At 37.6% G+C, this 13,946-nt stretch overlaps 1 protein-coding gene across 1 annotated transcript in view; it reads left to right on the top strand.

The window, feature by feature from the left end:
- The first annotated feature begins 1,305 nt into the window (after positions 1 to 1,305).
- sema3bl (sema domain, immunoglobulin domain (Ig), short basic domain, secreted, (semaphorin) 3bl) overlaps positions 1,306 to 13,946 on the top strand; it is a 60,644-nt gene continuing 48,003 nt past the window's right edge. Inside the window, exon 1 of the mRNA XM_055048722.1 lies at positions 1,306 to 1,522. Within this exon, the coding sequence (XP_054904697.1) occupies positions 1,417 to 1,522 (106 nt within the window). The 5' untranslated portion in view covers positions 1,306 to 1,416. The remainder of the gene's footprint in view (positions 1,523 to 13,946) is intronic.

Below are 13,946 nucleotides of genomic sequence, written 5' to 3'. Positions count from 1 at the left end.
TGGCGAGGGAGGGGTCAAGAAGGTCACTGGTTCAGAGGTTTGGAGGAGAGAGAAATGTCGAGATAGATGTCGTTTTGTCCTTTTTGTTCAAGCACAACTCATGAATTTATGGGATTGTTATTACCTTCGCTAAGCTAGAAGGTAGGACTTCCCTCGTTCACATAATATGAGCTTCACATCATTTTTGCTCACTTTATCTGGACCCTTCCTGTCCCAGTTGAGCATAAGGCATCCATGTGAAAAGTTTGTTTTCAACACTCAACACTGCCTGTGTTTGGTTCCTTGACCATCATGCAACACTTGACAAGCTGTGATTTTTTTCTGCCATAAACTCTATGGCATTTAATTTTGTCTCAACACTGAAAACTAAAGTAAATGTTTTACATGAATATCCAACAACTCTAAATGTGTATTTCTTTTTATTCTATTCAGAAAAAAAAAACTTTTATCTTCATTGGCAACTCTCGTAAAGATGCTTCATCTCTTATTGCTGTGCCATGCAATAAAAATATCCAATCGATATTTCATTTTAATTTTCAATGAAAATGAAATGTTTTATTGCATTTCAGTTGCCTCGATTTTTAAATAAAAGTGTAAAACAACTGGAAAAGAAACAAACAAGGCCAGACAATGACCGAAGGTTACCCGGATACCAGACATGGCAAAGTGATAGAAGAAAAATGAAAATAATAATATCTCTGAAGGTCTTTGTTAGGAAATGACTGCAATCTTTTAAGGTAATTTGGGTTATGATGCTACAACTGAAGCTCTACATTCATCAGATACAGATCAGATGGCTATTTAATTTGCTGAACTATGGAGTACTGGGATGGTGGAGGGTTTAAAAACAACCCAAATATATAGACCTTGATCCTCGATGCCGATGCAGGTTCGATTCCTGGCCTGGTGACCTTTGAAAGATGTCTTCCCCTTCTCTCGTTACCCATTTTCCAGTCAATTCACTAGCAAATAAACACTGGAGCCAATAAAACCTGTTAAAAAAATCAGTGAAATGTGTTGTTCTAAATTACGTTAAACGTTTCAGAGTAAGTCACCTTTCACCTATTTGATGCAACAATGAACTAATACCCCGGGGCAGAACTGCGCTCTGCGTAAAAAGAAGAGCCAGACTCCAACACACGCCTCTCTCTCTCTCTCTCTCTCTCTCTCTCTCTCTCTCTCTCTCTCTCTCCCTCTCTCCCTCTCTTTCTCCTGTGGGAACTGAGCTGCGGAAGCATTCAGAGCAGAGAGTCAGTGAATCTGGCAGAGCGGCAGTCACTCCGCACAGAGGACCGCGCGCGTCCTCAAGATCAAACACCTTGACGAGAAGCGTCAAGATAAAAGTCCCTTCGGAGTTTTGACGTTTAGTCTTAAAAAAAATCTCAGCGAGAAGGAGAGGCGCGTCTGTCAGTAATTATGGGATTTACACCTTTCGTCTTCAACCAAGTTGTGGCTGCGCTGCTTGTCACCAGCATCTGCGCGACCAAAATCAACGTGCCGCGCCTGAGACTCTCCCACAAAGGTGAAGCTTTTTCATTCTTACAGAGACGCTTCATCGCTTCCGCGCTTTCCTGCAGGTGACACTAATTGGCAGAACTCTCCATCATATAAGGAATATTTCTGCATTGTAGTTTTCTGTAAATGTGTTTTCGTTTCGTTTTTCTTTCTCCTCTCCTTGTGGTGGTTCAAGCTGGAAGCGTTTAATCCGGGTCGCTCATTTGGCTACTGTTTCGGAGGTTTACGTGCTTTTAGCAGGAGAAATTGCTCTGCAGCGCAGTCAGAGGAGGTTCTTTTGGCGGAGCTTCACCTCTCTGCGGTGAGAGCCACCCGGGTGCGACCGTCTCATTAAAAGAGTTTATTAGGAGCGGCAACCGCGTCGGAATTCGGAAGCAAGTAACTTTACTGACATTTAAACCGCTTGAAGCTTTGAGAGGCGAAATGACCGGAATGGCTTTCGCGCACAGCTCGTTCACGGACAAAGCTGCTTCATTTTCATGAATAAAATTGGTCTGCTGGATTTTAATGGATGTTTATGAGTAGAAGAAATGTTTGCCCAATAGCGGGTAAACGCCTGCATAAAAGGTGAAGCGATTTTAAAAGTGTACTTTATTAACTCAACAAGTATAAACTAAAAAGAAGGAGCTTTTTGTTTTGTTTTGTTTGTTTGGTTTTTTTGATCAAGCTTAGAAATGTTGCTCAATAAGTAACTTTGTTAAATGTATTCTAACAAGGCGGTAGACCAATCAGGGGCGTATTTAGGAGGACGGGGGCCTTTGGCTGCAGCCAGTGTTGGTGTGTTGGTGTCCCATCCACTTTCTTGTCCACTTGCAGACTGATGTGGACTGATGACAAAAGATCGACCTGCAGGTTTTTATCTGTCAAACTAAACTTTGTTTGTATTCACTTTCCTTGAAACTTACTTCTAACAAATAATCATTTATAGATTAAGATTTTTTTTAGAATTTCCATTGTGGTGATTTTGCATAGTCACTGCAACAATGCAAACATACCAGGACAGGTGAAGCTTATGTTTAGAGTCACCTGGCACATTTGATGTTCTTGGGGATTAAAGTTGGGTCAATGGTGTCTTCAAATGCAGGCATATTGACCGTATGGTACCAATATCTAGTGCATATTTGTAATCCTTATAAGAAGTAAACACATTTTAATACCTTAATGCCTTTTTTGAAAGCCTAGAAAATGCCATCTTGCTTTAATGTACATAATGTAAACCTTACTCTTAATGTCTTGGGTATAGATGCCTATGCAGTCTGTTTTTGGATAGTTTACATTGTTTTCTTCCCTCTAATCTGACACAGTTGTTGTGACTCATTCATAGATAATGAGCTGGTTTAAAAGTGCATAAGTACTGTTGACTGTTGTTGCCAAGTCTGGCTCATTGTTTCATCCAGTTTCACCCGAAGCAGTTCTGCATAAGTTATTGGCCCAAGATATCTCACAGAATTTCCTCCTGTTCAATTTTCAGGAGAAAAGCCACCATCTGAGCTTATTGGTCTTCTCGTACTGCAAATAAACACAGCTCAGTGAATTGGCAAGGAATGAATAGAAGAATTAAGTGTAGGAAGGTAACTTGGATTTTTGTGAATCAAACAACAATTGCTCATTTAAAAGTTACGATATTGTCTCAGTAAATTCTATCTCCTTTGGCCTTTGCAAAATCCTGGACTCAGTACCTATTTGTTGAAAGTTACATCAGAGGAAATCTTTGATTTCAAAATACAATTGAGTTTGAAAAAAAAAAGTTGATATCCTCAAAGACTGACTTAGAGAATGAGTTAGTACAGGGGTGGGCACTCCAGGTCCTCCAGGGCCGGTGTCCTGCAACTCTTGGTTGTCTCCCTGATCCAACACACCTGAATCCAATAGCTGAATCACCTCCTAAATGCAATCAAGTTCTCCAGAGTCCTGCTAATGACCTCATTATTTGACTCAGGTGTGTTGAAGTAGAGATACATCTAAAAGTTGCAGGAAACCGGCCCTCGAGGACCTGGAGTGCCCACCCCTGAGTTAGTATGAGCTTTTCATCAGCATTTTTTGCCTTTGGTATTAAGTCTATCAGTGGAACTAATAACTCTTGACATTCAGACTGTAACAAACACTGCAAATAGATACCAGTCATTTCTGTTTATGCAATTCATAAACATGACATTTTTATCATCAAATCAAAGTAATTTCCTCAGCCTGGGCTTTCACTGCTGCTCGCTTGTTAAATGATCTAACCTCATCTCGCCTACTTTTTGTGGTGTGGTTACTGACTGGCGCCACCAGCTGTTTATCTTGGGACACTTAACATCCAGCTTCCAGTGGTCAACCCCCCCTGGACTAGCCAGGACTGACCAAAATCACACATATGAAAAATAGTAAATTGTTTTAAAAATGAAATGTGATTTTTTTTTCTTTTTAATTCCAACTAAAGGATGCCTACTGAAGGCTGAAATATACACAACATTTTTATTAATAGAAACTCTAATGAGATTTCTTATCTTAAGCAACCAGGTCCAGTTAAGGCACAAGAAGTTCAGACCTCAGTTCCAGCACTTTGAGGCTCGGCGTTCGCAAAAGCAAATCCTCTTCACACTGAAATGCTTTTTGATAAATTAAACAACTTCATATGTAATTTCTAACTTTCTTACATATGAAAGGGATCTCTCCACTGCCCTGGAGGAGTGTGGGAAGAGCTCTTGCACTGAAGATTCTCATTAGTGACCACACAGCTCTTTGCTTCCTGTCTCATTGACCTTTACTTTGACCTCTCAGTTTGCCCTCCATGCATTATTCCCCCTAGTGTTTGCTCTCTTCTTCTTTTGTAGCCTTTACGCATAAATCTCCTCCTACCTTCCAGAATTCCTCATCTGTTTTATGAAAGCTTTTTTCTTGATTTCAAACCTTCATTATTTTGCATGTGTTTGTATTCAACTAGTTGCCTCGCACTCAGTTTTAAGTCTCAGAAACACTCAGAGTGTTTGTGCTGCCAGGAGGATGTGGAAGTAATTTAGTGGAAGGAAAAGGCATCATTATCTCATTTCAATCAATTAGTGGGTACAAGTTGAAGCAGGAAGACGAGTGTTTTTTCCACTTAACCGTATGAGTTTATGTGCTTTGTGTCTCTCCTTTGTTGTGATTTAATACATTTTTGACACCTTCACTTTTAGTAAAGCTGGACTTTTATGAAAAAAAAAAAGTTAATGTAGAGGTTTGTTCACATAAATTTTTTTCTGTCATTCCATAAAGACGGCTTTAAATTTTAACTCAATATAAAGCTGATTATGCATAATTTCAATATTATATTGAAATTATTGACATTGCTTGACATTGTTTTTATATGTCAAGCACCTAACTGGATCTCTTTATGCATTTCATGAAACATATTTGATTATCTCATTTTAATAATGCACCTTTCAGTTTCGCTTCTATTTTCTTTTCCTTTTTTGTTCATTCAAACAGTATCTATGTCTACTTTTTAGCTCACACACGGTCTTAAACACACACATTCTGTCCAATACAATATTCACTTTGTCTCACTGAAGGCAGGGGGGAGACAAGGGGGAGTACTTGAAAACTCAAAAAGACTCACATCAGTGTCCTGTTTTAATCCAACTGCGCTGGTTTTCAAAAGGAAGGGGTCTGTTTGTTTTCGCACCCTTTGAATTAATGAGTGTGCTTTCTCAGTTGGCCTTGCTCGAACGGCTTTACCTCTGGGCGTGAGTTGTCCGGCAGCAGGGCTGGGAAAACCGTCACCAGGAGTCAGACGGAGACCAGACCTGCAGGAATGCAGGGCGTCTCTTGCCCTGTCATCTTTCAGCTCTTTTCTTTGTCCATTCGCCATCCGTCTTCATCCATCTCTTTTACGCTGTGAATAATGTAACAACTCATTCTCTGCAATCACTCATTGCAGTGTCTGTCTGTCTGCAATTCTCAAGTTCAGCTGACTTATACTTCCAAATCTCTTACATCTCAGACTTGATATAAAATAGTAAAAAATATATATAGTGAAAAAAAGCTGGGAGAGTCGACAGCCAAACCCAGGGGCCAACTGGCTTGGTTCAATCTTTTTATTATTATTTTCTTTTTTTGATGTCTCAGCTGTTATAAATTTTGGGAGGAAAGACTCTAGGTCCATTTGAATTTTACCTGATGGGGGCTGGATCATGGTCAAGTGTATAAAAACATAAATTAGACAATAAGTTGGCAAAAAATCTAAATAATTAAAAAGAAAACAGAATTGTAAAGAAACTCAATGTGTGGTATAGTTTTATTCCTTGATTTAAAGCAAAGTGTCCTACTTTGAAAAATAAGTTTATTGTTCTTTGAATTTTCAAATGAACTTATTGTTTGTAAAATATATTGTTTAATTCTAATTTTGATCCATTGTCTTTTCTTTTTGGCATCACATGGAACAACACCAGTTTAAGTTCTGCAGGAGCAGAAAGGAAGAATTTCCAGGTCTGAATATGATTTAATTATTACAGAGTTCTGTTGTCACATGAAATTGTAATGATGATGCAATTCCTGCTTTTTACAGCAGGTGGCAGACCAAACATCAGGCCAGTATTAGGCAACCAGAAAGTTACCCCCAATAAATAGTGATCTGGTTAAGCATTTGAGCGATAATAAAGGCACAATGAGAGCTTGTTTCAAGGTTGGCTTGGTATATTTTGCAAAGCATTTTCTTGAATGCACAAATGCAGAAACTTCGACATTTAGTGGCAGGCATTGAAATTATGCGCAGTAAAATATGCATAGGTGTATATATTTGCATCATCTCCTGATAAAAATGTTTATAGACCCCACTATAGTAAAGAAAAAGTCCAATGTTAAGAATTAATTATGCTTCACAAAATCCCTTGCGCTGCAGATATTCACCACTCAAAGATTTGTATCAAATTAAATGAAGCTAGAAACATTATACTCTGTGTTAAATTTAAAATGTCAATTTAGAATAATGCTACAAGTCTGTTGTGAAAAATACTTTTCAAAATCAGAAAGGCAAGAAAAAATGCCTTGAAAGTAAAAGAAATCTGTGTTGATTTTCATACATCAGGAAATTGCCAGATACTAGCACATACCTACTGCTTTGAATTAAGTTTGTTTTACACATTTTTCTCAGGTGTTCTGTATTTTCCAAACATGCTCATTTGGTGTTGCAAACACACACTGTGTACTTTTAACATGACATCACAACAAACTCACTGTTAGACTGATCAGATTAAAGCGTTTCCCAAGAAGATACAAAATATGTGCTTATTTTTGTAAGTTATGTTGAAGTAACAGTGATTTAAATACTCTGTAAATACAAGTGACTCCTGATACCTGCGCTAAATTAAAAGACGGCGCATAACTGAGACGTAGCCCAGTTCAAAGCGCTCCAGTTATTAGTGTTGGCCATTTTTTAAAAGCTGTAAACACACCATTGTTATTAGTTTCCTAATTCAGAACCATGCAGGTTTCATGAGATGTCTCACGGTTCTGGTCTGTGGATCTGCTGTTGGCAGTAATATGCAATATGTACCTGTTGGTGTGTTGAGATGAGATTGTTTGTGTGGTGAAGAAAAAAGTGCTAAATGCATAGAGAAAGCAGAATGTAACTTGTCAGGGCAATTTAGGTTTGCTGGCTTAATGCTTCTGATTCAGCCAAGCTCTGGTTTCTGTGCTGCTGTTGCTGATGAGCCTCATTAATTGTGTTCCTCAGCCGTTTTATTTAAGACGTTGCAGACTGACATCTGTGTCTACTGAGCTGCTGAATGTGTTTGTTTAAAGTTTCCGTGACACTGTTGCAGTCACTCAGGGTTTACGCATCTGATGTAGACATCTGAGTGTCAGTTGTGCGGCGTGTCAGCAGTATTTCTCCAGTAACGGCTCTCAGATGGCGGCCTGGCGGCTGAAGACAACAACATCGACACCGAATGTGGGAGAAAGCTGAGGACAAACAGACAGATCAGAGATGACAGATGGAAAGATGCAGTGAAAACAGCTTATATCTGAAGCTGAGAAGAAAAGGTGGGAGCTCATAATGATAATAAATCACAACAAGGAAATCTGCATAGAAAGAACTACAGAATCCTCAGAAACAGATTCTTTCATTTTTTTGTATTATTTTGGGACTTAATTACAATGCTGGTAAAAAATAAACATCACTGCTGGCAACTTCTTTTTGTTTATGAAGAAAATTAAATGAAGCCCATAACTTGGCAAAGAAAAACTCACCTTAAAATCCTGGTCAGTTGTTCCAGTTGTTTTTCTTCCATAACCAAAAAGATTAATTTTAAATGGCATGTGTTGGTTTATTTCATGTTGGGAGAAAATTTCAGAAAATTAATCTTAAACAAACTTTATGTGAACACTGCAATGCCAAAACGCAGACAATGCAGCATTTATTCATTGGAGCACTTGTAATGAACTATGACCATGAAACTTAATCAGCCTTGGTTTTAAACAACCTTTTAGACTGTGTAATTGTTTAATTTTCTAAATGTAGAGATGTACTGGTTGATTTCAATTTGGCTGGCTTTGAATAACTTTCCTTGTGTATGCTGACATTCTGAACTTCTAAAATCTCTGTCCTTAACTATGGAAAGTTCCTGCTCATCAAGTTCCAGGTATTTCATTATTCCCTGATTTTATTCTTTAAAAACAAACAAACAAAACAAATACAGCATAAATACCTTCATGAACTTTGTCATGAAGGTATTTTTATGCCCAGTGAGGAATAAAGGTAGATAAAAGCTGATATTAGTTTGAGTCTGGAAGAACATTTTTTTTGTTTTGCATTTCAAACAACACTGTATAACAATGTCTGAAACAAATAGTTGAAAGAGGTGCAAAAATGAAGCAGTTTACACTATTGTGTGGATTTACGTCAGAACAAAGAAGAGTGAATGAACAGCGAGCTACAGATAAGGTTTTCCAAAAAGGAGGGACAACGCAGGAGACTGAAAGAGCAGTGTAGGAATGATAGTAACAGAGGAAAGAAGAGCCAACCTGAATGCTGAGGAACACTGGTCCCTTTGACAGGCAAAGGTTGAGAGTTCATGTCCCAACAATGTGGCATTGACCATCTGTCATGCAGATTACTAAGGACCCCAAGTAAACGCAAAAAACTATGTGAAACGTGCATGTGTTTGTGTACATTCAGCCCCACTATTCCTTCCATCTCTTTTCATTGGGAAACATGTATGGCTGTCCACTGTGATTCAGTTACTATTTTAAAAGGAAAAAGGGTTTGCATAGTTCAGCTGCACATGCAGCCAACAATAACCTAAAAGTCCTCAACATGGTGGTGAATTTAACACGAACCATACACATCACAGTAGTAGACCTTGAGCAAGGTGGGTTCAAAACTTTAAAAAAAAGTATTTATCTAATCTCCCTAAACTCTACCCCACCCGTAAAGTTCAAGAAACACACCAGCTTCACTGCTCTCAAAAGCTCCGTGATAACTATGTCTTCAAACGTTCCAAGGTTTTATGAGTTTTTGAAAAGTTCCTCAGTTTCTGCTCATGCTTGCCGGTGTCGTACATCACGCTGTTAAGACCCTTCATGTTGACTCTTACTGTGGATTTGTTTCAAATTAGTTTCAGAGCGTTGAAATACAGATATAAAATGCGTACATAGCTGAAAAAAGAAGGAAAATAGTGGATTGCTATGACAAAAAATTTAACTGCAATAAGTGGACAGGAATATAAATTAATTTGTCTGTAAAAGCCAACCGAGGCTCTCATAGATACCCGAAACACATCCAGGTGTTTGCTCCAAAGTTACCAAGTCATTTTAACTTGTCTTTAGAGATTGTGTAGCTTACTTGCATCAGAGAATCAAGTAGCAGCTCCAGCAGAGACAGTCAGTGAAGCAGAACCATTAAAAAACCCTGTTGTCTTGGTGAAACATTAATAAATAAAATACCTTTTCCAAATTGCTAGATTACAGAAATTCTGTCCTCTAAGTGTAACACATCACATTTTGTCCTTTTCCATGTTCTTTTTTTATGTAATCTGCCAAATGTTGGGATTTGGAACACAGTTTTCTAAAACTGGGCGTTAAAATGGCCATTCAATGAATTCCACTATTGAACAATCTCTGCTAATGTGATGACATGAATGTCACTTTGTGGAAAATCAAGTCCTCTCACGTCTTTTTTTTTTATGCACTCTTATTTCGCAGCGTGCTGAGACCAATAGGTTGGACTTCACATTGTTCTGCTGCATCTTGACTGAACATATCATAGTTTTGCTTTAAGTTTTTAATTACCCAATCAACTATGTAGCATTACTTTTTTAATGCTCTTTAAGAGGTCCAAGTGCTAAAAATAATTAGTGAGCTATTCAAACAATAAAGGATTTCTTAAGTTTCACTTTAACAAGGCAGCATAACCTTATTGCTGTGCAACATTTGTGATGTTTGAGTCACAGTTACATTAATTCTGTAGCAGGGGAGCACATGCGCAGCTGTGGTATCCATATGGACACATTTATCGATATGTCCAAAAGAATCTGTGGCATCCGGCATCCCAGATGATCAAGCTACTTTGATAAATGGTTAAAGCATTTTGGGAGCATTTCTTTCTCATTCCATCATGTCTTTAAGGCACAAAAAAACAGATACAGTGTTACAGTTACATTTTATCGTGCAAAGATTAAAATCTCTTAAACATTCAAAACAGCGTAGGATCAGACATTTCTCATAATATAGTAACTATTTGCAGAGAAAATGTTGATTTGGTTTTCCAATTGTGTCTTTCATCCTCAACAAAAGTGAGATTAGCTGTTTAATTGGATTTATTCTTTTTACTTTAAGCTTTTCAGTGTCTGCTTTCAAATATCTGTCAAAGTCATTATGTTATTTACTGTCTTCATATTCTTGGAATATCATTAAGCGCCTTGAAGAACAATCCAAACTAATTGTCAGGAAAATTTGTGATGTCAAATGGGAAACTACTTTTCTTAGCCAAAGTTAAAAAATCACAACATAGCCCAGCCCATCGAGAACCACCAGAGCTTTTTCACTATTTTTCAATAATCAGTGACATAACAAATAGGCCCGCAGTTTAAGTAAAAACTTGTGTCAGACATAAAAGTCAAATCTCAAAATGGAGGAAAATGAGGCAATTCACCCAAAATCACAGTTTGTAAAATAAAACAATGTTCTCTTTTGAATCTGACACGTGCATGTGCAAACGAGAAACCTGGAAGACTTTCAAACCAAAGTGTAATTCTTTAGTGACTCACAGTGAGCCCATGTGGTCCCCAGACTGAAATAAATTTGTTGGCTGGATCATCCCGAGCTTCCCCACAATATTCAGTAAACTGACAGAAGCCATATCAAAAACTTGTGCCATTGTATTGCAGAAATGTGAAATTACCCAAATTTGTGTTTTAATTTCAAGTTCAAATGCAATAGACAATAAAAAATGACTATTAAATTTAACGGCTACAACCTGAACACTAAAATTTCTTGAAAGTGCAACAAGTGCACTCTGTTTCCAAACAGGATTGCGTTATACGACTATTTTAATATTGGTCAAAATAAGGCATTTTTTTGTTAACCATAATTATTGTAGCATTAATTTATCCATGACATATGCTGAAGGTCAGACAGATAAACTAAAACAAAGTGGGTCTTTCTGTCTCATGTCGTTTTATATTCCTTTGTAGCCATTTAGCATTTTGGCTCAGAGCCAATGTGAAGTTATGAAAAACAGAATAATGATGGTGGGAAACCGGGATGATGGGGAATGTTACAAACACGGAAACAAAAACATTCTTTTATTTAGCAATCAATTGGTTCTGCAGAGGCATCTGAAAAGGGACTGTACTGTACCATGATTACTATGGTGTGAAACTTTTTCAATGACACAGTTATATAAAGCACAAAGTGAGGAACTGAACCATTAATCAAAACTTTAATATTCTAGACACTCCTTTTTGTTGAGGTTTTGAAGGGCAGATGATTTTTTCTGATGTTTAATGTGAAAGAGAAAATCAAACTAGTACATAGACACGTTCAATTAATAGAAAACAACATTCATTATGTTAAATTATTTCGGTAATGATAAAGATTAATCACACACACTGTTCTTTTTTCAAGACTTTATTTAATTTAAGCTAATCTCTAAAGAATGCATTTGTCCTTCTCTGCAACAATTGAACCAACATCCCTTCTAAACAACAACAAAATCCTCTTCAGAGTCTTGAATAATGGCTAGAAATAAAACCACAGCCAAATGTTGCTTGGAGAAGTTGCAAGTCCATCACAGAAAACACAGAAATACAAGTGAGCAAACAAAATAGATGTAAATAATAAGGAATAAGTTGCTGGCTAGGAAATTAAAATTATTTATGGCCATAATAAATTGAAATAAAAGCTCACACCAGATTATAGATTTGGTTGCAATTAAAAATGTGTTTCAACTTTTAAAGTTAAGAGTTAGCCAAACCTAAGAAGTGAGAAAGTGGAATATCACATACATCTGCTTTGAGCTGTTTTGAGTTAAAGTGTGTGTGTGTGTGTGTCCCTGTGTGTGTGAGTGTGTGTGTGTGAGGCCGGTGGTAATTTGGCTGAGCACATGAAAGCAGATTTCACTGACAGAATAAAGGCTTCAGATCTAACTCGACGGCAGTGAAGGATGTGAGTAAAGTTGTTAATTAGAAGACTGAAGTCCAAGAAGAAAATCAGGAAACAATGGAGGATTGGTCGTTTTTAAGAGTGGATTATGAAGAGAGTTATGTAGAGGTTAGAAGGTACATTTCATAGGGAAATTGAGAACAAGGACATTGGGGAAAATGACTGGTGTTCAAAGAAAGTGATAGAGTGGGGATGAGGTTACAATGACTGGAATTTAAATCGTTTTAAAGGAGAGGTGGGAAAAGGGTGGTTGACTAATGGCAAAGGCAGGAGATGTAAAGAGCAGGAAAATGGATTAGATTGGGTTAAGGAGAGGGATGGGTAGAACCAAATCCAGAGAGGAGAGAGAAAAAGGGAGATTGATGATGATGATGAAATCAGGGAAGAGAGGATGGTAAATCTGTGTGGGATGATGGCGTTGACTCTACAGAGGAGGATGAGGCAACGTCCTACGCTGTGTGTCAATTCACCCGAGAGAGAGAGAGAGAGAAGATCAAATAACGGGAAGCATCTTTAGAGGAGAGAGGGATTCGTTAGCACTTCTTTTGTGCGAGAGAGAAGGGGAAAGAAAAATAGGATTTCTGATAGACGGAGGGAGTAATAAAAATAGCAGGGAATTACAACATTAAAAGTCAGAAAAGAAAACCTCAACTCTTCTTTTTATTTGTGGCAACGGTTCTCACTTTATGTTGTTGTTGTTAAATGACCTCATGTGTCTGGTTAAGATGAATAATGAGATGCGACATCTCCAGCAAGGAGCAGGAACAACTTGGCATGGTATCTCCTAATTAAATCTGTCACCAGTTTTATGTGCTGCTGTTTTCTTGCCAGTGCAATTCCCTGAAACCTTAATGACTAATTGTTTGCTGAAGTTTTACAGTTTTTCATGCCAACTGCACAAGTCTTAACAATGACATCTGACATCATTAAAAAAGACAATGTGCTCTAAGGAGTAAAAAGTCAGAGTAAAATATGCTCATCCCCATGTTCACTACATTTTGCAATGTTTGCATTATTCTTGAACAGACACACATCCTGAATCGTCGATCGATTCAGCTTTGACCGAATCGATACAGCAAAGACTTCCATACAAACAAGGTAAAAATAAGGTTAAAAAGTTACAAATTTGCTCATGTAAAAATGTGAATAAAAGATGGAAGGTTGAAATTTGATGTGATTGTTTAGGCTATATTTTGTCAGCAGTTGTAGACTTAACAGATCTATTTTAATGGATACTTTCTGGATTCAATGACCACATGAAAAGGCTCATTGACTTCTGTTGTCTGGATATATGATTCTATATTTTTGACAGCTGTCTCAAGGCACGTTTTGGCTTTTGTGGGCTGAACAAAACGAACAAGCTCCAGTTTTTAGTTTGTACAAACAAAGACTTCAGATCTCAGAAATGTGTGTTAAATGATTCAGGTCCAGGGTTCTTCTGGTTCTCATTGAATGCAGAAGTATTTTCTCTGGAAACAACTTCAGCTCAAAAAGAATGTTGTATGTCTGAAGCTGCAATCTAATAAGAAAATCTATGTACTATTTGATGCCACAGCCAGCTCAGACATTAACTTGTCATTGAAGCTTAAATATTTTTGATTATTTCACTGATCATTAGTTCAGTGACATCTTTCATACAGTGGCTGACTGCCCATTTTTACACCCTTCATCCCAATAAGCCTGCCCCATACAAAATGGGGTGCAGCATAAGTGGCACACACTTTTTCAGTGTGATGAGACATATTTTTTTTAAACAAAAATCCTTAGTTTCATCTGATTTAGATTTATATAGAAATTACTTTCAAGAC

The sequence above is a fragment of the Poeciliopsis prolifica genome, unplaced genomic scaffold, assembly GCF_027474105.1.
Source record: "Poeciliopsis prolifica strain line A6 unplaced genomic scaffold, Auburn_PproV2 SCAFFOLD027, whole genome shotgun sequence".
In the NCBI taxonomy this organism is placed as follows: Eukaryota; Metazoa; Chordata; class Actinopteri; order Cyprinodontiformes; family Poeciliidae; genus Poeciliopsis; species Poeciliopsis prolifica.
The sequence above is the reverse complement of the archived record's forward strand: the minus strand, read 5'-3'. Positions and strand labels throughout refer to the sequence as shown.